The sequence below is a fragment of the Podarcis erhardii genome (genome assembly GCF_964252035.2).
Source record: "Podarcis erhardii genome assembly, chromosome: 9".
Lineage (NCBI taxonomy): Eukaryota > Metazoa > Chordata > Lepidosauria > Squamata > Lacertidae > Podarcis > Podarcis erhardii.
In genome coordinates, this window is record NC_138512.1 from 79,159,626 (window position 1) to 79,187,620 (window position 27,995).

Sequence of the window (27,995 nt, forward strand, 5' to 3'; positions counted from 1 at the left end):
GGATAACTATGAAAAATACTGGTCAGAGGTGAAAAAGGATTTGGAAATATGGACAAATTTGAAGCTTTCCTTGCTAGGCCGAATTTCTGTTATTAAGATGAATGTATTGCCGAGATTGCTGTTTTTGTTTCAATCGTTACAAATTATTGATAAAATGGACTGTTTTAAGAGGTGGCAAAGAGATATATCAAGATTTGTCTGGCAGGGCAAAAAGCCCAGAATAAAGTTTAAGATACTTACAGATTCTAAAGATAGAGGGGGATTTGCCCTGCCAGACTTGAAATTATATTATGAATCAGCAGCTTTTTGCTATTTGAAGGAATGGCTACTTCTTGAAAACACTGACGTTTTAGATCTTGAAGGTTATGATAATGCATTTGGATGGCATGCATATTTGTGGTATGGCAAGGTTAAGGTACATAAGTCTTTTAAAAACCATATTGTCAGAAAAGCATTGTTTAATGTATGGTCGAGGTATAAAGATCTTTTGGAAAGGAAAACCCCAAGGTGGCTCTCACCCATGGAGGCCAAAGCGCTGAAAAGAATTAATATGGAGACAAAATGGCCAAAGTATTGGGAAATTTTGGAAGAGGAAGGTGGTAAATTGAAACTGCAGAGTTATGAGAAACTTAAAGATAAGGTGCGAGACTGGTTACATTACTTTCAAATAAGAGAAGCATATAATCAGGACAAGAAAGTGGGCTTCCAGGTGGAAAAATCAAAGTTAGAGACAGAGTTGTTAGAACCCAATGTTAAGGTATTGTCAAAAATGTACAACTTGCTGTTGAAGTGGAACACGGAGGAAGAAACGGTAAAATCAGCAATGATAAAATGGGCACAAGATATAGGATATAATATTATGTTTGCTGACTGGGAGAAGTTATGGACCACCGGGATTAAATTTACGGCATGTAATGCCTTAAGAGAGAATATTATGAAAATGATTTATAGGTGGTACATGACCCCGGTCAAGCTTGCAAAAATTTATCATTTGCCCGATAACAAATGTTGGAAATGTAGAGAAACTGAAGGTACATTCTTTCACCTTTGGTGGACGTGCCCAAGGATTGAGGCTTTCTGGGAGATGATATATAATGAACTAAAAAAGGTACTTAAGTACACTTTCCCTAAGAAACCGGAGGCTTTTCTCCTGGGCATAGTCGGCCAATTGGTGTTAAAGAAGGATAGAACCTTTTTTATGTACGCAACAGCAGCAGCAAGAATTCTCATCGCCAAACATTGGAAGACACAAGATATACCCACGCTGGAAGATTGGCAGATGCAATTGATGGAATATATGGAAATGGCGGAAATGACTGGCAGAATCCGGGATCAGGGAGAAGAGTCAGTGGAGGAAGACTGGAAGAAATTTAAGATGTATTTACAGAAACATTGTAAAATTTTTGAATGCGTATGATGTTGGAATGAAATGAAGGGGTACTAGCAATATGATTAGAAGTTAAAATTCGTGAGGATAATTAACTAAGGGTAAAATTAAGAAGATATGAATTTGCTGTCTAAACTTTTAAATGGGATACCAAAAAGGGAGATGTGAGGAAGTCAGGAAAATAAGTTAATGAATGTTATGTTATTTGAAAAAGGGATTTTTCTTTTCTTAAATTTTCTTTTTAAGTTTTGGTTTTGCTTTTGCTTTTTTATGTGTGTATATGTATTTTCATTTTTGTTTTGTTTTTGTGAACCTTTTTTCTGTAAAACTCAATAAATATTATTATAAAAAAAAAATAATAGATTTTTTATGAACATGATCAATCCTGAATGTATGGAATTTGTGACCATTATGCTCATTTGCCTTCAGTAGCAGTAAAGCTCTCTTGGATGAAATATTAATTGCCTCTGGTCTGTTTTTGGGGAATCCTGCAGCATGTTTAAATTTTTACTCTGCTAACTACGTTGGAGTTCTGCTTTGGATCAATACTGAGTAGAATTCATGACACTCTTTGGTAAGAGAACAGCAATTTAAAATCACAAAACACGCAGCAAAATAAAGCATGGAAATATAGGCTGCTGGACCTTTTAAATATGGCTTTGTGAGTTCCACAACTTCTAACCTCCCTTAGCATGTTTGTTGAGTTAGAAATGGTTTACTTCCAAACTCTCCAAAGATCAGATTCATGTTCTTTTCCATACAGCATTCAGAAAACACAAGGCAGTAAAACTTGGCTTAGTGATGAAAGTTCCTAAATTATTGGTATAGGGCAGGGGTCTGCAACCTTTAAGACAAAAAGAGCCACTTGGACCTGTTTCCGAAGGAAAAAACAACTGGGAGCCGCAAAACTCGTCATTATAAAAATAACTTTTTTGTCACTTTTTTATTATTTCTTTGTTTGACCCCTCAGAATTACTCCTCCTCATAGAAATAAACGTTAAATTAACAAGTTACCTTTTTTGTGTGTGTGTGTTCTTCACTCCCCTTCAAAACAGTGATCAGCGTACATGCCCCCTTTCAGTGCAGTGACCAGTGTACATGCCCCTTACAATGTAGTGGGCGGGCGGGCGGGAAAGTGATGTCGGGACGGTGCGTGACTAACACACGCACCGCCCCCATGCGCCGTCACAGCCAGTACAGCGCCCGCCACAGTGGGGAGTGTCGGGGCGCACAATGCGCCTCCTCCCCTCTCTAGTATCCGCCCTGGAGCTGCGGCAAAGGTGTAAAAGAGCGACATGCGGCTGCGGAGCCGCGGGTTGCAGACCCCTGGTATAGGGACACAAGAATGACTTGTAGGAGCCATGCGGTCTGAGCTGCAATAACCGGCTCAAAATCACTTTACATGTTGAGCTGCTCTGGTAGACTGAAAAGGAACAAAAGCTTGGATTACCTAATCCCTCCTGAGGCGAGGGATAAACCTGGCAAGACAGTCGACTCTCTGGCATTAACCCCTTTGTGCATTAATTAGACTTAAGCATGTGGGTTACATGAGGCTGGTTATCCCAGAATCTGATGGTTCCCAAAGCTCCTATAGAAAGCAATAGCCTACCTTTCAGTGTTGTTATTGAATGCTCTTTAAAGCTGCACCATCTAAAAACAACATACAGTGGTGCCCCGCTAGACGGAAAACCCGCTAGACGAAAGGGTTTTCCGTTTTGGAGGCGCTCCGCAAAATGAATTTCCCTATGGGCTTGCTTCGCAAGACGAAAATGTCTTGCGAGTTCCTGCGGGTTTTTTCCCCTCCCCCCCCCTTTTCCTAAGCCCTAAGCCGCTTATCAGCTGATCCGCTAAAAGCCGCTAAACCGCTAATAGCGCTAATCCGCTAAACTGTCAATGGGCTTGCTTCGCAAGACGAAAAAACCGCTATACAAAGAGCCTCACAGAACGGATTAATTTCGTCTTGCGAGGCACCACTGTATTTCTTAAAGGTCTTGAGGAAATAGATGCACATATAATTGGCTGATCAATTGAAACCCCTTTGTTGAATAGATGGAGTCTTCTTTGCGCAGCTGGCCTTTGATCCCTCATTTAGATGTTTAGATAAGGCATAGGCAAGCTCGGCCCTCCAGATGTTTTTGATGTCCCTGACCACTGGTCCTGTTAACTAGGGATGATCGGAGTTGTAGTCTGAAAACATCTAGAGGGCTGAGTTTGCCTATGCCCGATTTAGATTGTGGGTGTGTTTATTTCCACGTACGAATCGTGTCACCTTGACCATGCGGGGAACATCTTTTTCTTGTCATGTTAAGAAAAGAATGCCCCCCCCCCACACAATATCTTGGGTGAGGACAGATGGAGTCTGCCTTTCATCTCCTGGTGAAAAACAGGAGGAGGCTGTTGCAGGGGATTTGAATGAGGCTCAGTTGGGAGCTGGGCATGTGGGCTTTGCTTATTTTCATGCCTTTAGAAGAGAAACCTTTGCAAACCTAGATTCAGGTAGGTAGCCGTGTTGGTCTGATGCAGTAGAAATATATATATATAAATTACCGTATTTTTCGCTCTATAAGACACACCAGACCACAAGACGCACCTAGTTTTTGGAGGAGGAAAGCAATAAAAAAAATATTCTGAATCTCAGAAGCCAGAACAGCAAGAGGGATCGCTGCGCAGTGAAAGCAGCAATCCCTCTTGCTGTTCTGGCTTCTGGGAGAGCTGCGCAGCCTGCATTCGCTCCATAAGACGCACACACATTCCCCCTTACTTTTTAGGAGGGGAAAAGTGAGTCTTATAGAGCAAAAAATACAGTAAATAAATGTCTTTTTTTAAAAAAAAAAATATTAAGATTTTCAAGATTACAGAAAAAAGAGAAAAAATAACAATCAAAGGAAAAAAGAAAAGAAAAAACAATACATATAAAAAAAATCATCAAAAACCAGAAAACGGAAAGAAAAAAAAAACAAGTCATCAAACCTATACATCACTTGCTTACATTCACTTATTTCCTTGACCTCCTCACACCTCCCATTTTTGTATTCTAATTCAATTTGTTATTTCAGCAAATCCTTCCAACCTTATTTTTATCTTAATAATTTGTCTTAATATACTATAATTTTACATTCTCTCTTTCACCAATTCATTTTTACTTAATCCTTTATGTCATTTCTAAGTAAATAAATGTCCAGTAGCACCTTAGAGACCAACTAAGTTTGTTCTTGGTATGAAATACAGTCCTACCTCTGGTTAGATATGCTTCAGGTTGAGCGCTTTCAGGTTCCACTCTGCGGCAACCTGGAAGTAACGGAATGCGTTACTTCCAGGTTTTGCCGCTCGGGCATGCGCGGACGCTCAAAATGACATCACACACATGCGCGGAAGCGGCAAATCGCCACCCGCTCAGGTTGTGTTCACTTCAGGATGCGAACGGGGCTCCAGAATGGATCCCGTTTGCATCCAGAGGTACCACTGTACCCTGACAGGTATCTGAAGAAGTGAGCATGCACACGAAAGCTCATACCAGGAATAAGTTTAGTTAGTCTCTAAGGTGTTACTGGACAATATATTTATATAGTTGTTGTTGTTTAGTCGTGTCCGACTCTTCGTGACCCCCTGGACCAGAGCACGCCAGGCCCTCCTGTCTTCCACTGCCTCCCGCAGTTTGGTCAAACTCATGCTGGTAGCTTCGAGAACACCGTCCAACCATCTCGCCTTCTGTCATCCCCTTCTCCTTGTGCCCTCCATCTTTCCCAGCATCAGGGTCTTTTCCAGGGAGTCTTCTCTTCTCATGAGGTGGAGCCTCAGCTTCAGGATCTGTCCTTCCAGTGAGCACTAAGGGCTGATTTCCATCAGAATGAAGAGGTTTGATCTTCTCGCAGTCCATGGGACTCTCCAGAGTCTCCTCCAGCACCAGAATTCAAAAGCATTCATTCTTTGGTGATCAGCCTTCTTGATGGTCCAGCTCTCACTTCCATACATCACTACTGGGGAAACCCGAGCTTGAACTATATGGATCTTTGTTGGCAAGGTGATTTCTCTGCTTTTTAAGATCCTGTCTAGGTTTGATATACAGTGGTACTTCGGATTAAGTACTTAATTCCTTCTGGAGGTCTGATTTTAACCTGAAGCACCACTTTAGCTAATGGGGCCTCCTGCTGCTGCCGCCGTGCCGCCGGAGCCTGATTTCTGTTCTCATCCTGAGGCAAAGTTCTTAACCTGAAGCACTATTTCTGGGTTAGCGGAGTCTGAAGCGTCTGTAACCCGAGGTACCACTGTGTGTATATAGTCCTTTGCACATGGCTGAGCCCTAAGAAGCATATATCCTTGCAGCACCAATCCTTGCAGCCCAAACCCCAATGAAGTTAGAAGCCGGCCTGGTTGCCCTTTGACCCCCCCGCTTTTCGCCCCTGACGAAGAGACCTGCGGGATCCGGAAGCCTCCATGCAGCGTCCCGAACTGCGCGTGCGTGGCTTTGTCCCGCGCATGCTCCGTCCCTTTCCCGCCACCTCCCCGTTGCTGCTTTCTCCCTTCCCCTCGGCGCAGGCGCAGCGGCCCTTCCCCCCCCCGTCCCCATCCGGGAACCCCCGGGCGCGCATGCGCAGGAGGGCCGCGCCGCCGTCCGCGTCGCTTGTTCCCCTCAGAGCAGCGGGGGCGAGGCCGGAGAGGAAGGAGCAGCGCGGCGCCCGCGGCCTTGGCTTGAGCGTCTCTCTCTCGCCCTCCGCGCAGGCGGGACCCGGGGCCCGGCGCGGCGGCGGCGGAGGAGGAGGTGAAGCGGCGGCGGGGGGGAGGAGGAAGGGGAGGGAGGGAGGCCTGGGCGCCCGCGAAGCCGCCTCTCAGGGTCCCTCAGGCCTCAGGCGCCATGGCCCCTCCCCCACCCCAACGCGCTTGTTTCCCGCGGGAAGCCGTGAGGGGGGGGGGGGAGGCAGGGATACTACTCGTGGGAATCAGGAATAGCCAGTAACCAGACGGCGGGTTTTCGGGGGGGGGGCTGCACATCCCGCTCAAGGGGCGGCCTTGAGCTTTGAGGAGGAGGCCCTCGGCTCCTGAAGGGAACGCGGCCCTTTTCTGTCTGCAGCCGTCCTCAAATGGGCGCCTTTTTTGGGGGGGTTGAATAGATGCTCTATGTTACAGATAGGTAGCCGTGTTGGTCTGCCATAGTCAAAACAAAATAAAAAAAATCCTTCCAGTAGCACCTTAAAGACCAACTAAGTCAGTTCTAGGTATGAGCTTTCGTGGGCATGCACACTTCTTCAGATGCTCTATGGTCATTTATGGACCTGGTCGGTGTCTAAAGCCATTTAATAGGAGCCTACACAACACAAAACACTGCTGCCGCATGTAGGTTTTTTAAATTTTATTTACCCTTTCTATGTCCGGCTGTCCTTTGTCAAAAACAAATTGTCGCCGTTTTTTGTGTTGAATAGATGCAATATGGTAATTTATAGACCTAGTAGGTATCTAAAGCCGTTTGCACAGAACAAATAGGAGCCTACACAAAACGCTGTTGCTGTATGTCGGTTTCATTTTATTTGTTTTTATCTTATATTTTGGAAATGTACATCCAGTCCCCCCCCCTTTAATTTTTTTTGGGGCCCCCCAAGAGAGTGGGACCCTAAGCTACAGCTTGTTTAGCTTATATGTAAATCCAGCACTGCCTCTAAACATGTTGCGAATCTAAGTTGGGCCTCATTGCGGGGCAGGGTTTCAATATGAGTAGGAAAATGAGAGTACCACCTAAACATTTTTTTAGAAAAAAGCACTGATTAATAATAATAATAATAATAATAATAATAATAATAAGTCTCCACCAAAACCCTCCCCTCTTGGGGGGGGGCAAGTGAGTGCCTCGTGCGATGTTACATCTCCTAGCTGCCCTGTGAACAACACTACGTTGTTGTTATTATTATTATTATTATTGGTTTCCATCCTTGCCTCGCCATTGCAGCTTCCTCTGGTTCTGCATTATTCTCACACTGTCACATCCCCAATCCACCTCCCCTTTGCAGGCTTTGTTTTGGGCACCTGTGTCACGTGCGGCATGAACTCCCTAGCCAGGATCCATGCATATCTTGCAGATAAGACAAAGAAAAAACTATGCTCTTGCCCCTTGTGAAAGTTGCCTGTGGCCTAAGGCACCTGGGGGAAGGTGGCAGCTGGGGAAAGGCAGCTTGGGGAGAACGAAGCAAGGGGCATCTAGTGGAGAGCGTGAGGCTGACCGAGTTGGGGCCTCTTTGGCTGCTTTTCATTAAATTTATGTACCGCCCTCCGTCCAAAGATCACGGGGCAGTTTGTTCAGCTTTTGTTGTGTCCCTAATTCCCATCACGCTGGTATTTCCAGGGACGAGTCTAGAGCCCACTCGCCCTACATGCTGATATTCTGCACAAACTGGACGGTGCTTGTAACTTCTTTTCCCCCCCAGGTATTTAGCCCTCACCCTTCTGCCAAAACATCTCCCAGGCCAGCTTTCACAAATCAGGACTCTTATCTGAAGTGACAAGAGCTGCTTTACTGCTTCTTTGGCCTAGGCTGATCTTAAACACAGGAAAAGCTAGTGAGCTTTGGTGGTTTTTATGTAGTACCTTCAATATGCATGACATTTTACAGCAAACTTATAAGCTGTCTTAGTTTCTTACATTAAGGAGGCTGCAAGGTTTGTTTCTGACAGGCCAGAACAGGACCGGCTTTGGTTATCAACATGGGTCTGGTGCTCCTAGTACTCCGTTTATTCTTTAGCAGAAAGGCCATAGCTTAGGAATAGAGCATCTGCTTTGTATATCCCTGGTAATTCAAGATAGGGCAGGAAGACAGCCCTGGCAAGCCATTGCTAGTTGTTGTTATTATAGGCAATACTGCACTAGATGGATCAGCTCTCTTGACTCCGTATTATAATTTACTATGTTCATAGTACAGTCCTGCAAAATCTGCCAAGCTAAGTTAAGAGCCCATAAAATCTGTGAAGAAATTTCCTGTGGCTTCCCGGGTGTAACTGAATGTTTCAGTTCTTGGCATGTGGTTTGCACTCCCCAGATCAAAACCTCATTCGCTAGTGGAAATGGGTCTCACATGCTTCCCCCCCCCCTCCCCCGGTTGCTTTTCAATATGTTGAAATTTTACTATCATGGTGGCAGCATCTCATGAGCGGAGCTGAGGTGAGGGAGGCTGGAGGGTGGACCTGTTTGGTGTGGGAGCTGCTGGCTGGCTGCTTCTGGGTTGAGGCTGTGGCGCTCAAGGGGTTTCTCTCGTCACTTGGATGCTTTGAGCCAGGTACGACTTCAAAAAATGGCATCCTCCAGTGCTACTTCCACACCTGCCTGGTTATATGTTCCTGAAGCACATGTGCTTTTGCCTTCCGTGTAGACCAGGAGAAGGAGCCTTACCATGGCTCTGCATCTGAGACGTGCAGAGGAAAACAAAATGTTAGTCACCTGGTGAACTTGAGGCTGGACAGGAAGCCAGAGTTCATGCCCTCTTCGGCAGATCTTGAGCCTGGAGGAAACCTTGGGCTTTTTTTGCTTGCCAGATCCTGGCTGACCTCTCACTGTGACGGAGGTGGTCTAGATTGTCAAACGACGTTCATTGTCAATGTAACTTACTGAACTGAACTTCTTTAGAATTGGTCTCAACCAATTCTGTGGTCTCAACCCTTTCGTGCATTATCTAGTCTTAAACTTGCTAGTTATATTGTTATATTTGACTGCAACTTCCCACACTTAATTTCATTGGTTCATTTCATAAAATGTATACACTGCTTGATTGTGAGAGAAAGCTACAAAGTGGTTTACAAAAAATATAAAACAATAAAATTGTTCATTAAAAAACCAAATAAAAAAATTCCTTCCAGTAGCACCTTAAAGACCAACTGAGTTAGTTCTAGGTATGAGCTTTCGTGTGCATGCACACTTCTTCAGATACCCATGCACACGAAAGCTCATACCTAGAACTAACTCAGTTGGTCTTTAAGGTGCTACTGGAAGGAATTTTTTTATTTTGTTTTGACCATGGCAGACCAACACGGCTACCTATCTGTAATTAAAAAACCAATCATGTAAAACATTCAGAAAATTAAAATCACCCTAAAACTAAAAACATATTAAAACATTTTTCAGCATCACTGTAAATATTGGGGCAGGCTTGTCTAAACAAAAGCAGGCACCCAACGGGATGCAGTGAAGGCACCTGCCTAATACCAGTCATGCTATTCATAGTTCAGTAGGTGGAAGTGGTGGCCGTGCGGCAACTGACTGCTAGCAACAGGCTTTTAAAGGCAGCAGGGAAAGTCAGAAAATGAGTTCCCTCCTTTCCCTGGAACTCTGCTAAATGATGCTGTGCCTCTTCTGGTCTTAAAGGTTGAAAATAGACACCACTAAATAAAAGAGGCAAGTGTTCATTCACAAGCAACAAAAAGACCTGTATGCTCTTCTCAGTGATGATAGCCCTCTGGGTGGAGAAATTCATCTTTGATTTGATTGTTTTGTATGTCTTTAAATGGCCCTAAATTCTTTAAATGGCCTTTAAAAGTCTTCAAACTACGTATTTCCAGTCGTATTTCCAGTCAGTAAAATCTTGTCTTAAAATGCATTTGGCCCGCTTCAAAGGAGAGAGTAATTCATAGGATTTGATCACCATCTTCCAATATCTAAAGGGCTTTCACAGGGCAAATGGAGCAAGCTTGCTTTTTGCTGCTCTGGAGAGTAGGACCCAAAACAATTGATTCAAGTTACAAGAGAGGAGATTCTGAATTAACATCAGGAAGAACTTTCTGACGGTAAGCGTTGTGGAACGGAATTCCTCAGAAAGTAGTGGACTCCTTTCTTGGAGGTTTCTAAGCATAGGTTGATTGGGCACCTATCGGGGATTCTTTAATTGAGATTCCTGCGTTGCAGGGGGTTGGACTAGATGACCCTCGAGTGTCCCTTCCAACTCTACAATTCTATGATTCTGTGCTGTGTGTGGGAATGGAGTATCCTAAAACTGGGTTAGAACACTGAACAGAAAGCACTGCAGTGTTTTATTGTGTGTCCCCTTGGAAAATCCAACAAGTAACTGCTACATGTTTCTTTAAAAAGTCTTGTTTCTCAGCTGGGGTTGATGCTGCAACTATGGTGGATATTTGAAGACCTTCTAAGCCATGAATTTATGGTGGACTTCATTAAACTGAATAGTACTGCTAATTTAGGCCACGAGGTGGTAGCAAAATTGTGCCGCTCTCATCACAATACCGCACAGGTCTAGAGGTGAATTTGCCCCTGCTCTGCATTCTTAAGCAGACTAACCCAATTCTCACGTCCCTGACTGAAACACAGATTGAAACATACTTATATACTTCAGATTTTGCATTTATCTGAATTTTATGGTGCAGTACTTGGCTTAAAATACTAAAACACATATAATAATAGTTTGGGATAGTATTTGTATTATTCATTGGTATTACCCAAAGTTCTCCAAGCATTTTAGAACACATTAAAAAATGTAAAATATGTTTAGAAATGCATATGTTGAGGTAAAATACGTTTGAACTATTTTGTGATAATATTCAGGAATAGTGTGGTTTAGTGGTTATTGTGTTGGGCTAGGATGGGGGGACCGAGATTGGCGCTGCTGTTCCTCCATGAAGCGCAACAGGTGGTCCTGGGCCAGTGTCTCTGTCGCTGCTTAACCCTCCTCACCAGCTTTCTTGGAGGAGAAGTGAAGGGGAAAGAACAAAGGAGGCCACTTTGAGCTCCTGGGAGGGAATGCCAGATAGAGGTGCAGCACTTGATTCCTTAGATAAATAAGCACACTTTGCTGGGGGATCTTGCACTGCTCTCAGCTAGGTGGTTATTTGTTTTGCTTTCATATGGTATGAATGAGTGATGATTTAGCAAAAATGCTGCAGGGGCTGAACATTTGGAGCGACAACTACTTTTGCTTCACAGAAAACTAGAAAATTTTGTTTCCTTTCCCCAGAGAATGTATGCAGCATTTATTAACTTTGCACAAATAGAAATGGGTTTATCAACTTTAACATGTTTGTTCTTCAATTGTGTTGGTGTATTTTCCGATTCATCAGTTTCTTTCATTAGATGCGGAAGCTGGAAGAATATTGTGTGTGAAGAAAACAGTTTTCTCATGGATTTTTATGGGCCTTCACATTTCTGTTTAATGCCTGTTTGAAAACATTAACTGCTTGTAACATGCGCAGCAACTCTATGGGGCTGAGGTGTCTTTGGCTCCCTCGAAATCTGTTGGGAGGGGGCCAGGCCTCCTGAATGTTGGGGTGGAGGAGGCAAAGCGCGAAGCCAAATGGGGTGCGGCTTCAGTGGCAGGCTCCTCCTGAGCGAGAGAGAGGAGGAATTGCTAGCCACTGATGCCGCGCTGCGCTGGGCTTCCCACTGGGCCCCTCCTGGCGCCGCGACTTTGCATGTGTAACGCCTGTCACGTGCATGACCTCACATGAGCACGATGCGTTCTGAGCGCACGATGTCACACACACGCTGGGCCACCTCGATCTTGGGCACAGGTTGACACCTCTGGTGTGTAACATGTCTGGTCTAAGAAAGAAAAGGTTTGGGGACATATTAAGGCTGATGGAAGGCTATGAGATTTTATGGGACATCAGGGGTACGTAAACCTTCAGAAGAATTTTCTGAAGACTGATCTGTCACCAATATAGCAGATTACTGAGACTGGCGGCAGTTTGGGTCCTGCCAGGGGGATGGACCAGGGGGTCTGTTAATGCCCTTTCCGTGTTACTCTTCTGTGATTTCCCCCTGCCCACATAGTATCTTTAAGTAATTTCTGTGCTGAAATGGTTGAAGCCATTTAGTTGGGAAATGATATGCAGCTCTTGCCACAAAGTTTCAAATAATCCTCTAGTTGGTCACATAAATAGTGGTTGTAGCACATCTTCATTGTCAAATACATTCTTTTATAGGGCAATCCTTTACCTAATTACTTGGAAGTAAGTCACATTGAACTGAATGGAACTTGCTGCCTAGTAACTCTGCATATCGTTGTAGTGTAAATTATTATCTTTCTAACGGCCTGATTAAATTACACTTGATATGTGGCTAGAATGCATTAAAATCACATGGGTTTTCAATTGAAAATGCTTGTTTGTGTGGTTGGTTTAGAGTGGGATATAAAGCCTTTTGAATTCAAAGGTTGTAGTGCGTTGAAACACATATGAAATGACTTTTAGTTGACAAGTGAGTAAAATCCCCAACCCCTTTGCTAAAACAATTTGTTACTGAGAAAAAAACGAAACGGTTGTGTTTTTCAAACAATTTACTTACAGGCAGTAGAACCATTTTAGAAAGTAGATTAAAGATAAATGTAATCTAATTTTTGTGTGTTTAACTTTCAGCTTTGTGGTGTTCTTGGAAACTTTTGCACCTTTTGTGAATTCTCTGAACCTTGGCATTGCCAGCCCACTTTTGTTGGGCCCTCCTCCTCCTCCTCCTTTGCAGCTTGCTCAGATTAAGACACAGTTGGCTTTTCACCAGTTGAACTCGGTAGCTTCAACCCATTCTATAGCATCTTATGCTTTGTTAAATGAAGCATTTCTGAAAATTGCCATGTTTAACCCTAGAGGAAACATGCCTCCAAGGCCAAGGGGACCCAATGCACCTGGTCCAATGCCGCGTGGCCCTTTTCTGGGGCCAAGACCGGGACCTGGACCGGATGGTCTTCAAAGGCAACACCTGTCTGCTCCTCCCAGAATGCCTCAAAGGGTCATGGAACCAGAAATGAGGGCAAGATTCCCAAGGCCAAATGTTCAGGTCACGCAACATGGAATGGATCCTAGACAAGAGCGGCACCAGAGGGAAGAGGGATGTGCTACTCACTGGGACAATCCATTTCCGCCTGTAAATAGTGGCCAGATCACTTCAGGAAAGTTCGCACAACAAGCCACACGTATCCAGAACCGTTATACAACCGAGAGTGCTTCCAGCATCTTAGCAAGCTTTGGCTTATCTAATGAAGACTTGGAGGAACTTAGTCGGTATCCGGATGATCAGCTGACACCAGAAAACATGCCTTTAATTTTGAGGGACATCCGAATGCGCAAAATGACTCATCAGTTACCAAGTTTACCTTCTGAGAGCAGAGAAAAGGAAATGTTTCACAGTGACGATGGTCATGGTACCATGCTGAAGAGCAAAGTAATTGATTACGGGCATGAAAGCAAGTATGAATATACTGAAACTCCTCTTGATGTCAAAGTCTACAATTCTGATGCATCAACTGAGGGGAACATGAAAGGATTTCCAGCACAGCAGAGGACTCTCGTGTCTTCGGCGCCCTCTGGTGTAACCAGTAGTCAAATGAATGCGGTAGAAGAGCTGATACGAAAGATGGGATTCCAGAGAAGCACATCAAGTACGCAGTCCTTTTTCCCCATGGATGCTTCCAACAAGGGGCCAGGGCTAGGCCTCCCTCCATCAGGAGCCGGGATTCCTCCAGCAGCACCGCCCATGATGCCTCCCGTGGTACCATCCATGTCTGGGATGCCAGCATTGCCTGGGATGCCTCCTGTTGCCCCGCAGACTTTGCCTCCGCCAACTGTTCCTCAGCCCATTATGCCGCCTGTGAACCAACCACCTCCAACTATGAACCAGCCGCCACCCCCTTTTGCACCTGACATGCTTGAGGGTGAAAACCGGCATGATAGGATTCACCATGAATCCAGGGCTCATCCTTCTGATATTCCACCTGGACCTGCCAGTGACCAGACAAAAATCCACAAGAAACCTCAGCATCCTATTGAGTCTGCTTTTGGCATGGTGAAAGCCTCTTGGCTTCCAGTTTTTTCACAGGCAGATGCCCAGAAGCTGAAGAGATTGCCAACTCCGTCGATGATGAACGATTACTATGCTGCATCTCCAAGAATATTTCCACATGTCTGTTCTCTGTGTAATGTAGAATGTAGACATTTGAAGGTGAGTCACTCCCCACCCTCACGATTACATACATTTGTACACAACGTGTTCTATGTACTGGGTTTAATTGACTTCTGGATATCTGTAGATTTTATTCCCGTAAGATGTCCAACAATCAAGAAGCTTGGGAATAAATACTGCGTGTGTCTGATTTGCACAATCTGACTGGCTATTTCTGCAGGTTTCACCTGTAAAAGCTGCCTTATGATAGACATGTTCTCATTTGGCTTTGGATTCCCTGTTCCCTCTACTGCTTCCTCTGTCTATAATTAAACTTGCTTTTGTAACTTCTGGGATCAAAGGAAGTTGGGCTTAAAGTAGACAGTGGATTAAGGTTGCAGTCCAGTCAGAAACATTGGTAAAGAAAGCATTTATTATAGTCTTAGAATGTAGAATATGGATGATAGAACAAAATAAGTTATACAGAAGCATTAGTTAAATTTTCTTAGGTGATGCATCTAACTACTTGTTTGACCTTTGATACCTTAAGTTCAAGTAAGGTTTGAAAGCTTCAGGTTAACACAACTACATTTAAGTTGTCTTGGGCTGCAGTCCTGTACATGCTTACCTGAGATTATCTCCCAATTAACTTGGCACAAATTGTTCTTGAATAGGCCTAGATAAAAGTTTAAAGAGGAATCTAGCAGTATGGGCAGAGCTCCTGAGTTGACTACACATGGCCGATGAGGAATCGTTCACTGCGAGATGGAAAGCCCAGCTAGATTTCGAAAAAGAAGACGATGGGATTCAGAGCAAGTTCCTTTCTGTCTCATTGAAATCAAAAGTCTTAAGTTATTAATAATGCTACAGATTGATTTCACTGGACCTAAGTGAGACTTCCTTGCTCTGGATCCAACCCAGGGATTTCCTGCAGCTTTGAGAATTTCAGTGACCATAATCTCTGTATGAAATATTATCCTCCATACCAAAGAAGATACTATCATGATGTCTGATAGTCTCTTTTCCTGACAGAGAACCAAATGACAGGGTGGGAGAGGAGAGCCAAATATCATTTACAAGTATGGGATTCTGACAATAGTTTCTTTGTGGGCGGGGGATCACCCCACAACACAGAGAAGTATTATTCAGACAAAGTGAGATATGTACAGTATTGATTTGACTTTGATTTCCAAACATCTTTTTTATTTCGCTTAATTCTGAAATAGATTGCACTAGACATTATCACAAAATTCAGCGTATTTCTCCGGCTCTTCCCCTCTTGCCCTAAGCATCTCAAAGGCATAGCATGGGTTGCATTCATTTGTTCCTCCCAACAATCATAAGAAGGCTATAAGTACTTAGTGCAGTGTTTTGCGTTTTCAAATTCCAAAGGATTGAAGGCCGGCCATAGGTAATTTACCGATGTGCAGTTACTCAAAAATATGTCCCACTGAGTTAAGAAGGAACGTACTGTTAGTGTGATTATAATTTTGTCCTTAGGGGATTACTCAGTTACAGAGTTTTTAAACTTTTCTTCTGTATCAAATTTCTGTTTCTCTTAATGTGCTTTGTGTCCACCTCAAACTGTGTGTTACTATCCCAACCAATTCTAGATTTTCGTTCATAGAATCTTAATCCATTAGCTCAGGCTGTGTAATAAATTGAGTTTTGTAAATTGTGTTTAACTGCACAATGGTGGGGTTCTGAATTATATGCATTGCAGATGTTCATGTCTTCAAGTTTATATTTCTTACTCAAAATCCTTTTAAGGGCGTGAGAGTGCAGAAAATAAGTCATACAATCATAAAATTGTAGAATGGGAAGGGACCACGAGGGACCACCATCTAGTCCAACCCACGGCAGGGCAGTAATCTTTTTGTCCAACGTGGGGCTCGAACCCATGACCCTGAGATTAAGAGTCTCCTGCTCTATTGACTCTGGATCAGTCTTTGCAGATGCCTAAAAACAGAATAAATACTGCAATATGGGAATTGGTTTGGGACAGAAAAACTTTGTACGAAATAAATAATTTTGTTGCCTGTTGCTTTCTCTACACACTAAGCAGAACATGAGTGTAATTTATTCAATGTTTTTCTATTCTCTTGCATTCTGCATACAAGTTAGTTGTTTACTGAATTGTTTAGGTTCCTTTCCCCACCCATTCATAATTTTTTGGTGCAGAACATGAATTTTAGCCTCTTTTTAATATTTAATGGAATAATATAATAATGTTCTATGGGCAGCAAAGGCCTTCTGAAGCAGGAGGTTTTGTGATTCCTGAGACAAAAGTTTGGGTTTTAAAAACATTCAGAGAAGGGAGCTTAACAGATGCGAGAGCCCAAATTAATGTTTCCATGTGAACATCACACTTTCAGGTGCTGCTGTTACTAAGATGACTGGTTGCTGTTTACGTTTTTCGGCTTCTATTTTGGGGAGACTTCACGGCTCCCAGAAAAATATAAGCCTTACAGATGTCCGCAGACCACCGTAATGTAGCAGCGCAGAATACTTTTATTGCGCGGCACTGCAAACCTTCGAATGCGTAGACCATTATTTTTATTATTTATTATTATTATTTGTATACCACCCTATACCTGCAGTTTAAAGTGGGGGGGGGTGTCTTTGCAGCTCTTTATGTTGAAACACTTTTCTTTTACCTCTATTATAAAGATACCGATTGTAGTCAAGCTATATAGGTTGTGATGTCCCCCATTGTTCTTCCCAAGTCGCTGCTGCTGACTTGCCCATGTAGTGCTATCCCAGTTGTCTGTATGGTGACTAATGCTGGGACAAGTGGGCAGAACAGTTCTGCATTGCTCTTTTTTCCAGGAGAATGCATCACAACGCCATGGCAGCTGTATTTGGGTTTGCTTTTCTCTCTTCTTTCCCCTCTCTGAGAATTATGGCATTTCTGTCCATATTTGGATCCTTCTGGGCCAATGTAAAGCAGTACTTGGAAGACCAAAATACCCTAATTCTGTTCTGTATGCAGTTCAGAGGCCATTAATTTGGCAGGTTTGAATTAACACAGAACAGCAACATATTGCATATCTTGACATCAGACGACACTACACTGTAGATCATCTTGATAGAAGAAATCTGAGGCTTGTCTTATGAGTTTTGGACAACCTGAGTATATAACACAACATGGTTATAAGGGCAAATGGTGGCAGAGGGCATGAGAAATCCATGTATACTACCTTGAGCTGCATGGAGGAAAGTGGGGGATGTAAATGTCATTCTAATAGCAATAATAAAATACTTGTAACTATGATTTATGGCTTTTCCTTCTGTAGGACTGGATTCAGCATCAGAATTCTACTGCCCACATTGAGAACTGTCGTCAGCTACGCCAACAGTAAGAATGCCCATTTAATTTGTACATTAATTATATGAAGACGGACTTGATTCTTGTACTTTCCTAAAGGGATACTAATAGTCAATAAAATGATTTCAGTGGGATGTGAATTTCAACCGTAATACTTTTAAGCAGTATGTTCTGCTTAATCTGTATGTTGATCTGTTTGTTCTACACTGAAAAGCTCTAAATGCCATGCGCCATTCTGAAATGAGATGAATGGTTTTTCACTTCTAGGGAATTAGGGTTGATCTGAGACGGAATATAGCCACACAACTTTAAGCAGGGTAGTGCATAAAAGGTAGAAGAACCAGTGGGTGGGCACAGGGTCAACACCACCATGATCAGGAAGGGTGAGGAGCATAGAACAAACCAAGGACTCCAAGGTTGGAGAGGCCCACCATTGGGGCAGTGTGGGGGGAGGTGAGCCAAGTTTCAGTGAGGGCAATTACGTGGAAGGATGAAAAGAGAGAAAGAGCAAGGAGGGCGACAGTTCTCTAGGAAGCAGAGCGGGTGGTAAGCAACATGAGGATGAGATGCACAGAGAGAGCGAGAGGGTGGGTGCTTGAGCTGGGATCCAGACGTAGGTCTTGCTCTCAGGTACTTCTGGGGTTGGACCTGACTAATAATGTGACTATTTTTTAATTCTGTAATGTGGTCTTTCACTTAATTCAATTGCTGTGTTACATGTTCACCTTAAAAGCTCCCAAGCAGATTAGGACAACCTCTTAGAATATTTTTTAACACAGAGGCTAACTTGGGAAATTGACACACCTCTGCCAGTACCTGGCAGACATGCAAATCTCACTCTCTGCAGCACAGGAAGGGGAAGGAGGTGCTTCTTAGCAATAGATAACAATGAAAATAATTCAAAAAAAACTTCTTGCATTGATAGTTTTATTCTTGAAACAGATTTCCTGACTGGAATCCAGAAGCCCACTATTCATCAAAAAGGTAATTTTTCAAATACGACTACTTCCCATAGTACTGATAAGGTGCAGTAATATTTCATCTCCCTTTTTCCTAAAGATATTATAATGGATTGAGTTCTCTGTGGTTGGGATAATGTTGTTTAAATCTTGGAATTGTGGATGTCGCTTTGCATGTTGTCCCAGGGACAGCTGCCTCTTCTGCTTCTGCTTCTTTACCACCCACCTTTCACATTGATGTCCCAGGGCAGGTTGCAACAACTAAAACACAATATTAAGAACAGTTTAAAACAACTCACAATCACTGGAATAAGATGGGTCCTGAAAATACATATCTCAAATGTCAAAAGGTAAGGTAAAGACATGCATCTTCAGTGTTCATTGCCAGCTGTGTAATGAAGATACCAGATGCTTCTCTGTGGGGATGGAGTTCCACAGTGTAGGGGCTGCCCCAGAGAATGCCCTCTCCTGGACCATCACCACCCTGAGCTTCTGAGGGTGGAGGAACAACCAACTATATAAAACTATATATGAGAGTTATCATAGTTACAGAGCTTATCGTGGTTATAGAGCATCATATTTGTTTAAGTATGGCATTGCCTACCTGTTTGGCACTTGAAGGCTTGCATGAGTTTCTCCTGGGCCCAAGGAGTGTTACCAGTGCAGATACCAAAATGTTCTGTAGGTGCTGGTGCTTTGCGAGAGTTCTCTCACCATGACTGAAATGGTACCACAGTGCAAGTCAGTGTCTGTCATAACATCAAACTGGGTTGTATCCCATGCAGTTTACTCAGTGTAGATCGGTTGAAATTAATGGATGTGACTAACATTCGTCTATTAATTTTGGTGAATTTACTCTGAGTTGGATACAGCACTTTGTGTGAAAGCTTCATTGCTTGGCTTCTTTCACTCCAGCTTTTCCTTGCTTGCAGGATGCCCCCCCCCCTTTCTCCTTTATAGTGGGTACCTTGGTTCTTGAATGGCTTGGTTGACGAACAAATCGGCTCCTGAACACTGCAAACCCGGAAGTAAGTGTTCCGGTTTGTGAACAATTTCCCGAAGCCAAACGTCTGACGCAGCTTCCACTTGAGTGCCGGAAGCTCCTGCAGCCAATCGGCAGCTGCGCCTTGGTTTTCTAATGGTTTCGGGAGTCGAATGGACTCCCAGAACGGATTAAGTTTGAGAACCAAGGTACCACTGTATAGGTGTAATAAATCAGGGTAGATTGTTGACATTTCTTTGGCATTCCAGTTGTCTTGATGCAGCCCTGTTTTTCAAATCCACCTTTATTTTCACTCTATACTACTTGGGGGACGTAGGAGTCTTGTTCTGAGGCTCACTCCTGGTCGTGGAATCCACGAAGCCAAATAACATCTGAATGCACACTTATCCTATTTAATACTGCCCTGTAGTTTTATTTCTTATAAGGAATAAAGTACCGTATTTTTCGCTCTATAACACGCACCCAACCATAACACGCACATAGTTTTTAGAGGAGGAAAACAAGAAAAAAAATATTCTAAACGAAACAGCGGATGTATGATTTTTGTGGTTCATGCTGTGGCCACAGACATGTGATCTGACGGTGAGTTTGGGGTAGCCCAATGCAAAAATCCTGAGGATCCATGTGGAGCCGTGCTTTGTAACCACGCTTTAAGTGGGGAGGGAAGGAAAAGCACTCAAGGGACAAGGAACACGCGTGGGGTGGGTGGAGAAGGATGTTGTTAATAATGCAGAAGAGGGGTATAAGAGGAGAAGGCTCCTCTCCTCTCCCGCTTTGCTCCTTTAAAGCAAGCAGGCTCTCTGTCCCTCTCTCCTCCCCACTCAGCGGCTCTTCTCCCGCTTTGCTGTTTCAAAGCAAGCCACGGAGGAGGGAATGTTTTAAACTGTGTGGGTTTTTTGTTTTGTTTTGCTTTGTTGTACCACCATAAGCGGTGATTTTTATCCATGTATTTTTATTTTGTTTTGGTCTATTTTGGGTTGGGGTGGGGTGGTTGTGGAGTGGGGTGGGGATCGGCTTTATTTTCGTATAATTGTTTTTGTTTGTTTGCTTTTATATTCTGTAAATGGAGGTGAGCCTGAGGCTTGGGATTCCTACTGTGGAGGGGCAAGGGAGGTATGGCGGTGGGGGCAGATGTCATAGGCGAAGGGGATCGAGATACGGATATGCTCGTACCCCTTCCAATCTGCGCCCCATCCCGAGAGACGAGGGTAGGGTGAGCAAGGATTACTCACCTCCGTCACTGGTGTTGTGCAATGCCAGGTCTATAGGCAACAAAACCGCCACCCTGCGAGATTTCTTTACCTCGCAGGGGGTCGACCTGGCTTGTGTGACGGAGACCTGGGTGCGCGAAGGGGTAACTGTTACCTTACGAGAGATGGCGCCCCCGGGTTTCTCCGTCCTCCACCAGTCGCGGACTGTGGGCCGGGGGGGAGGGGTGGCGTTATTAATCCGGGAAGATTGTCCTTTCAGGGCTCTACCATCGCCATTGATCCCCGGCATTGAATGTGTTGGCCTAGTGTGGGGCTCCGAGGTGAGCTTGGCTGTCTGGCTGGTGTACCGGCCACCCAGCGCACCAGCAGCCACCCTGTCAGGCCTGCTGGAGGCGGTGGCCGGCTGGGCCTTGGAGTTCCCTAACCTATTGGTATTGGGGGACTTCAACATCCATGCTGATGCCACTCCCTCCTCGCAGGCTCTGGACCTGGTGTCTTCCATGGCGACACTAGGGCTCTCCCAGTTTGTTTCGGGCCCCACACATCAAGCAGGCCACACGCTGGATCTGATCTTTGGCATCGGTATAGATGTGATCATGTTTCCTTCGATGAAGGTGCCATGGTCTGATCACTATGCCCTGAAAGCCAGGATTGACGTTCCACCCCCACCCTGCTTGGGTGGCGAGCCAATTTGGGCTCGCCCGCAAAGGCTGATGGACCCTGATAGATTCCGTCAAGCCTTGCGGGACCTTTCTCCCCCTGGCGACTCATTGACTGAGCTTGTTGAGGCCTGGAATACCCAGCTCCTGGCAGCCATCAATGAGATCGCACCTAAGCGCCCTCTGCGACCCCGCAGAAACCGGGCTCCCTGGTTTACCGAGGAGCTCCGGAAAATGAAGCGGGACCTCAGACGGCTAGAGCGAGTATGGCGGGGTGCCCGTGACGGAGCCTCAAGAACATCTTATAGGGTTTTTATGAAAACCTATGAGATGGCAGTGAAGGCCGCTAAGAAGTCTTACTTCTCGGCCTCCATTGCATCCGCTAGCTCTCGCCCGGCGCAATTATTTAGTATAATTCGGTCTTTAACGTCCCTCGAAGGACAGCCAAATTTAAATAACAATTTGACACACAGCTGTGAGGCATTTGCGAGCTTTTTTGCGGAGAAGGTCTTGTTGCTCCGCCATGACCTCCCTGCCAATTTGGATACAATAAAGGAACTGGAGGCCCCTCGACTGTCCTCGGGTCCAGTATTGGACCACTTTGACCGGATATCCCCAGCCGATGTGGACAGACTCCTCCGAGCTGGAAAGCCCACCACATGTCCTCTCGACCCGTGCCCGTCCTGGCTGATTAGAGCGTGTCCAGACGAGGTGCGGGCCCCCCTGGGGGATATCATCAATCTGTCCCTTGGCACCGGGACATTCCCAGGGGAACTGAAGGAGGCAATGGTGCGCCCGCTCTTAAAGAAAACATCATTAGATCCCTTAGATCTATCCAATTACCGCCCGGTTTCGAATCTTCCATTCCTGGGTAAGGTGATTGAGAGAGCGGTTGCTGAACAGCTTGGTAGGTTTCTGGATGAAACATCGGCTCTGGATCCATTCCAGTCCGGCTTCCGCGCTGGTCATGGGACTGAGACGGCTCTGGTCGCCCTAACAGATGACCTCCGCAGGCAGCTGGATCGAGGCGGGTCGGGGCTGCTGATTCTTCTAGACCTGTCAGCAGCCTTCGACATGGTCGATCACGAACTCCTGGACCACCGCCTTGCCGACGTGGGGATCCAGGGCACAGTCCTTCAATGGCTGCGCTCGTTTCTCTCCGGTCGGGGACAGAGGGTGGCGCTTGGGGGGGAATTGTCATCCCGCCACTCCTTGGTGTGTGGCGTGCCCCAGGGTGCAATACTCTCCCCAATGCTTTTTAACATCTTTATGCGCCCCCTCGCCCAGCTTGTCCGGAGTTTTGGGCTGGGCTGCCATCAGTATGCTGATGACACCCAACTCTATCTGTTGATGGACGGCCACCCGGACTCTGCCCCAGACACACTGATCAGATGCTTGGAGGCTGTGGCTGGATGGTTACGTGGGAGCCGGCTGAAGTTAAATCCTTCGAAGACAGAGGTCCTCTGGCTGGGACGGGACGACGGGGGGCTGAGGGGGCAACTCCCATCTCTTGCGGGGGTGCAATTAGTGCCAGCACCGTCCGTTAAGAGTTTGGGTGTAATCTTCGATACCTCCCTCTCTATGGAGGCGCAGATTGCAGCTATAACAAAGGCGGCATTCTTTCATCTCCGCCAAGCTAAGCAGTTGGCTCCTTACCTCTCACGCCCCGACCTAGCCACTGTGATCCACGCGACGGTCACCTCCAGACTGGATTATTGTAACTCGCTCTACGTGGGGCTGCCCTTGAGACTGACCCAGAAACTCCAGCGGGTGCAAAATGCTGCAGCGAGACTCCTTACGGGGTCTTCGCTTAGAGATCACATTCATCCGGTGCTATACCAGCTGCACTGGCTCCCGGTGGAGTACAGGATCAGGTTTAAGGTGCTGGTTTTAACCTTCAAAGCCCTATACGGCCTAGGGCCCTCGTACCTACGGGACCGCCTCTCCTGGTATGCCCCACAGAGGAACTTACGATCTTCAAATAAAAACATCTTGAAGGTCCCAAGCCACAGAGAGGTTAGGCTGGCCTCAACTAGAGCCAGGGCTTTTTCGGCTGCGGCTCCAACCTGGTGGAACGCTCTCTCACAAGAGACAAGGGCCCTGCAGGACTTGACATCTTTCCGCAGGGCCTGCAAGACAGAGCTGTTCCACCTGGCCTTTGGTCAGGGCGCAGCCTGACTCCCTCCTCTGGCAATCTTTACAAAACTTTAGTTTATGGTTGCCATCAATTTTGATTTTAATTCATTTTAATCCATTTTTATAATGTTTTATAATGTTGTACTGTTTTAGTGTTGTTAGCCGCCCTGAGCCCGGCTTCGGCTGGGGAGGGCGGGATATAAATAAAATTTATTATTATTATTATTATTAACCATGGATCCTCTGCTCACAACTGCAGCAGAGCCCCCGCCATCCGTAGGCATTCGCTCCATAACACGCACAGACATTTCCCCTTACTTTCTAGGAGGAAAAAAGTGAGTGTTCTGGTGCAAAAAATACGGTATTTTTTAAAAATTAAAACATTTTAAAAACTGTCCAGTTAGATTGGATTACTTATTTCATATTAAATACAGAATGTTGGGGAAGAACAACCTTTTCTGTTTTTACAGACATGAAAGTGACCGAAAGGAAAACCATACACCGAGGCGACGCTCTTGCAGTTCTAGTCCAAGACGCTCAAGACGCTCAAGCTCTGGCCATGCCTGGCGCCGCTCTCGCTCGCGGTCTAGGAGCCCTTGGCGCCGTAGACCCAGAAGTCGAAGCCCAAGATATCTGCCTGGTCCCCGGTATAGGTCAAGGTCTCCACGACGCCCTCATTTCTTTTCTTCACGCTATCGAAGATCTTACAGCAGAGAAAGAGAAAGAGAAAAAGAAAGAGAAAGAAGATCAAGAAGATCCACCAGATCTCCAGGTAAAATGGAGGCTCCAGCCTGTGGGCCTTCTTAAGCCTTGCCGTGGTCCTGATCTGATCTGCCAAGCCATTTCCATCAAGGCACACCCAGATGTGATGTGAGGTGGGAGGCAGATAAAGATGCAGCTGCAAAAGAACAATTTTTGAAATGTGCTTCCAATTGTTCCTGGACAGGTGTGTGAGAGAGAAAAGCAGACACAGACGACACAGATACGTAGAGGGTGGCCCATCATGTCTGGTCTGGTGTTAAGGGAAGGAGAATACAGTGGTACCTCGGGTTAAGTACTTAATTCGTTCTGGAGGTTCGTTCTTAACCTGAAGCACCACTTTAGCTAATGGGGCCTCCTGCTGCTGCCACGCCGCCGGAGCACGATTTCTGTTTTCATCCTGAAGCAAAGTTCTTAACCCGAGGTACTATTTCTGGATTAGCAGAGTCTGTAACCTGAAGCGTATGTAACCAGAGGCACCACTGTATTGTGTCATTGGTTATGCCTTCCATTCATTCACTCGAGCTCAGGGGTAACTAAATTACTACAGTGGTACCTTGGCTTAAGAACAGCTTTGTTTGTGAGCAACTTGGATTAAGAACGCTGCAAACCCGGAAGTAGGTGTTTTGGTTTGTGAACTTTGCCTTGGAAGCAGAGCATATTCCGCTTTCTGTTGAGTGTGTTCCATTTGTAAATTGAGTCCCCCGCTGCTATGGGAAAGTTTTAAGAACAGACTTCCTGAACGGATTAAGTTCGTAAGCCAAGGTACCACTGTATTCCTTTTGGTGGGAGAAACGGCTTTAAATTATTTATTTTTTTCAAATTTTATGTTGCATGAACAACACCACAACATACCAACCTTGCTGTTCATGAGACTTGGGTCATAGTCCTGTATTTTAGTCCAAGAAGATGGTGCCCATGGTGCCATGAGATTTTGGAGTTTCAACCCTACGTCACTTAGCTGGGTTGCCCAAACCATTTACATAAAAGGACAAGATTTTTAAAATATCGGGGTTCCCCATTGGATTGTAATTTGTGAGTTGAAAAATGCATAGTCGTTACTTATAATGGATTTTATGGGGTGCTTTTGTTGTTACTATTAAATTTGTGATTTAGAACTGTATGGGGGGGGGCAAGTCTATATACAAAGCTGTAGGAAAGTTTGAAATGGGGTAGTCAGCCTTTTTATACCTACTGCCCACTGATGCACCTTTCTTGATGGTAAAATTTCCTTACCACCCACCAGCGCTCGATGGAAGGAGGATTCAGCTTGTGCCATAGAACCCCCCTACCGCCCACCTAGAATCCTGAAACACCCACTAGTGGGCGGTAGGGACCAGGTTGACAACCCCGGTATAAATAGTGCCCAGCTCCTTATTTCATTCGCTGCTGCTGCTGCTGCTGCAGCCGCTGTGTGTGCCCTTGCCTTCTTTGTCCAGGATCAACAAGCAGTGGCATGCTTTTTCCACGTACACTGGCAAAACAGTGCATTCAGTATCTCTCCCCCTCCATTCAGGTAAGGACTTGGAAGAAGCGGTGAGATGTTTGGGTCCAAGTTTTGTTGAAGAGTACAACAAACAGAAATCGCTCCAAGCGCTCACCCGAGGGTCCGCTTTAAAGAGGATACCGCTTGAGCCAGAGAAGACTCCTGGAAGTGTGAAGAAGACCCCAAGCCATCCTACGGCTCCTCCAAAGTCTTCCAAGAAAGATTTGCCTCCTCATGGCTCATCGGATATTGATGTCCCAAACAAAGACGGAGTCGTAGCTGAGGAAGCAAATGTTTCTCAACCCATTCCCTGCAGCCAGGTCAGTAAGTCTTCTGTGAAGGGGTTTAGGCTTAATGTGAGGTCTGGATCTGGATTTATGCAGGGTCAGTGCAGGGTCAGAGTTCTGGTGTCCTTGGCTCTCTGGTCCCTAGATGTAGATGGGCTTTTCTCTGTGGGACCAAACGGGAGCTTTTTGCTTATATGGGAGAAAGCTTTCTGCCTCTGATCCAGTCATTAACAATCATGCCTGCCCTTGTGTTTGCAGCCACATCCCATCATCTTTCATACCCCATACTAAATCAGGATGAAATATTGAGAAAAGACCTTCATTTAGATAGTTTGTGAAGTCACTTCAATGCTTTTTCAAGAGATGTAATATGCAGGTTTTTTAATCCATTCTTGCATTTCCCGCAATGCTCCTTTAAGTGCACTATACTTTGCCTGTTTTGATGTGTCTCTCTGTGTCTCCCTGCCTGCATGCATGAGAGCAAGAGAGCAAGCACACAAATCAGTAACTGGTTTGAAATATGCTTGAAATACTGTTTCATTTTCAGTTTTTGACAGACAGAGCCTTGAGTTGTGGTACGATTCTTCGAATATTTGATTTACCAGATGATGGCTATACTGATAACGATATTAAAAAAATTGCTCAGCCCTTTGGAAAAGTTAGTGATATCTTGGTGCTTCGTGCTAGAAATGAGGTAAGTACCTTAAATTCCTAACATAGAGTTTCTGCAAAATATCCCATCTTTTCTGTAAGTCACATTAGCTGGGGGTAATCCTAACACCCAGTATACTGACCCCAGAGGTCCTACGTATAGCCTCTGGTGTGGTTCACAGCAGCACTGCACAACTGCTAGTAGTAAGCATGGCACACTGTGCATTGTTTAATTGTGTAATCAATGTGCTTATTGATAGATTATTGACTGATTGCTGGAGTAAGGATAGAATTTTGAAGACATCCCTTGGAGGTGCTGAGGTGAGCTGTAGCTAAACAGTCTAAAATTCCCGATAGTAGTAATGGAAAAACTATCTTAAACCTCACTTTAGAAACTTTAGACTGTTTAGCTACAGCTGTTTTGCAAAACCACTTTAAAAGTTTTCTGTGAACTTTGGCCACTTGGCTCCCATTCTCAATTTTCCTGATGCTCCTTCACTCAAATCTGAAAACCACAATGTAAAAGGTTAGAGCAAGATGTAAATGATGAAACTTTTCCTTTTTGTTAGGCCTTTCTTGAAATGAATTATAAGGAGGCGGTAACAGCTGCTGTCAAATATGGTGAAACATCTCCAGTCTTGGTTAATGGCAGGCGTGTGAAAATAAGTGTTGCAGAAAAGTCCACAGTGGATCCCAGCCTGGTAAGCTTGTGTAATTTAAGGTGCCTTATTTCCACAGCATCTGACAAGGTTTCTTTCCCCACCCGAAGATGGTGTATATGCTGCTTACTTATTTGAAGCATTTATATCCTCCCTCCATCACCATCCTTTTATTATTATTATTTGTACCCTGGCCATCTGACTAGGTTGCCCTGCTTACGATTCAGAACATTTTACAGCTGTATAAGAGTTCAGGACAACCAAAATAATAACAACAGCAGCAGGTTGTTTTTTTTATCAAAATATTAATAAAATCAAAAACATCTAACTGAATAAAAATAATGAACAAAAATAAAGTTAAAAAAACTTTAAAATAAAGACATTTAAGTGATAGCAGTGTTAGGTGCCAGGCATGTCTTCTTAGGAGACTGGCTGTTGCATTGTTCATTCTGTTATCACCAGGTTGGGCATTGCTTTACTTTTGGGTGAAGACAGAGGCAAAGTAGGTGTCTGTCAACCAATAGCATTTCTCCGTCTACTTTCCCACTACTTTTTTGTCCTTCCTCTGCTTCAAGCATAGCCTTTTTTATTAGTTTGCTGTCTCTTGCAATCCTG

At 44.8% G+C, this 27,995-nt stretch overlaps 1 protein-coding gene across 3 annotated transcripts in view; it reads left to right on the forward strand.

Moving 5' to 3' along the window:
* Positions 1-27,995, forward strand: part of ZNF638 (zinc finger protein 638) — a 71,769-nt gene that overhangs the window by 19,076 nt on the left and 24,698 nt on the right. For all 3 annotated transcript variants that reach the window (XM_081876588.1, XM_081876589.1, XM_081876590.1), the window contains exons 2-8: positions 12,727-14,302; positions 17,539-17,600; positions 18,513-18,554; positions 24,009-24,310; positions 25,814-26,103; positions 26,618-26,764; positions 27,291-27,422. In XM_081876588.1, coding sequence (XP_081732714.1) covers positions 12,727-14,302; positions 17,539-17,600; positions 18,513-18,554; positions 24,009-24,310; positions 25,814-26,103; positions 26,618-26,764; positions 27,291-27,422 — 2,551 coding nt within the window. The remainder of the gene's footprint in view (positions 1-12,726; positions 14,303-17,538; positions 17,601-18,512; positions 18,555-24,008; positions 24,311-25,813; positions 26,104-26,617; positions 26,765-27,290; positions 27,423-27,995) is intronic.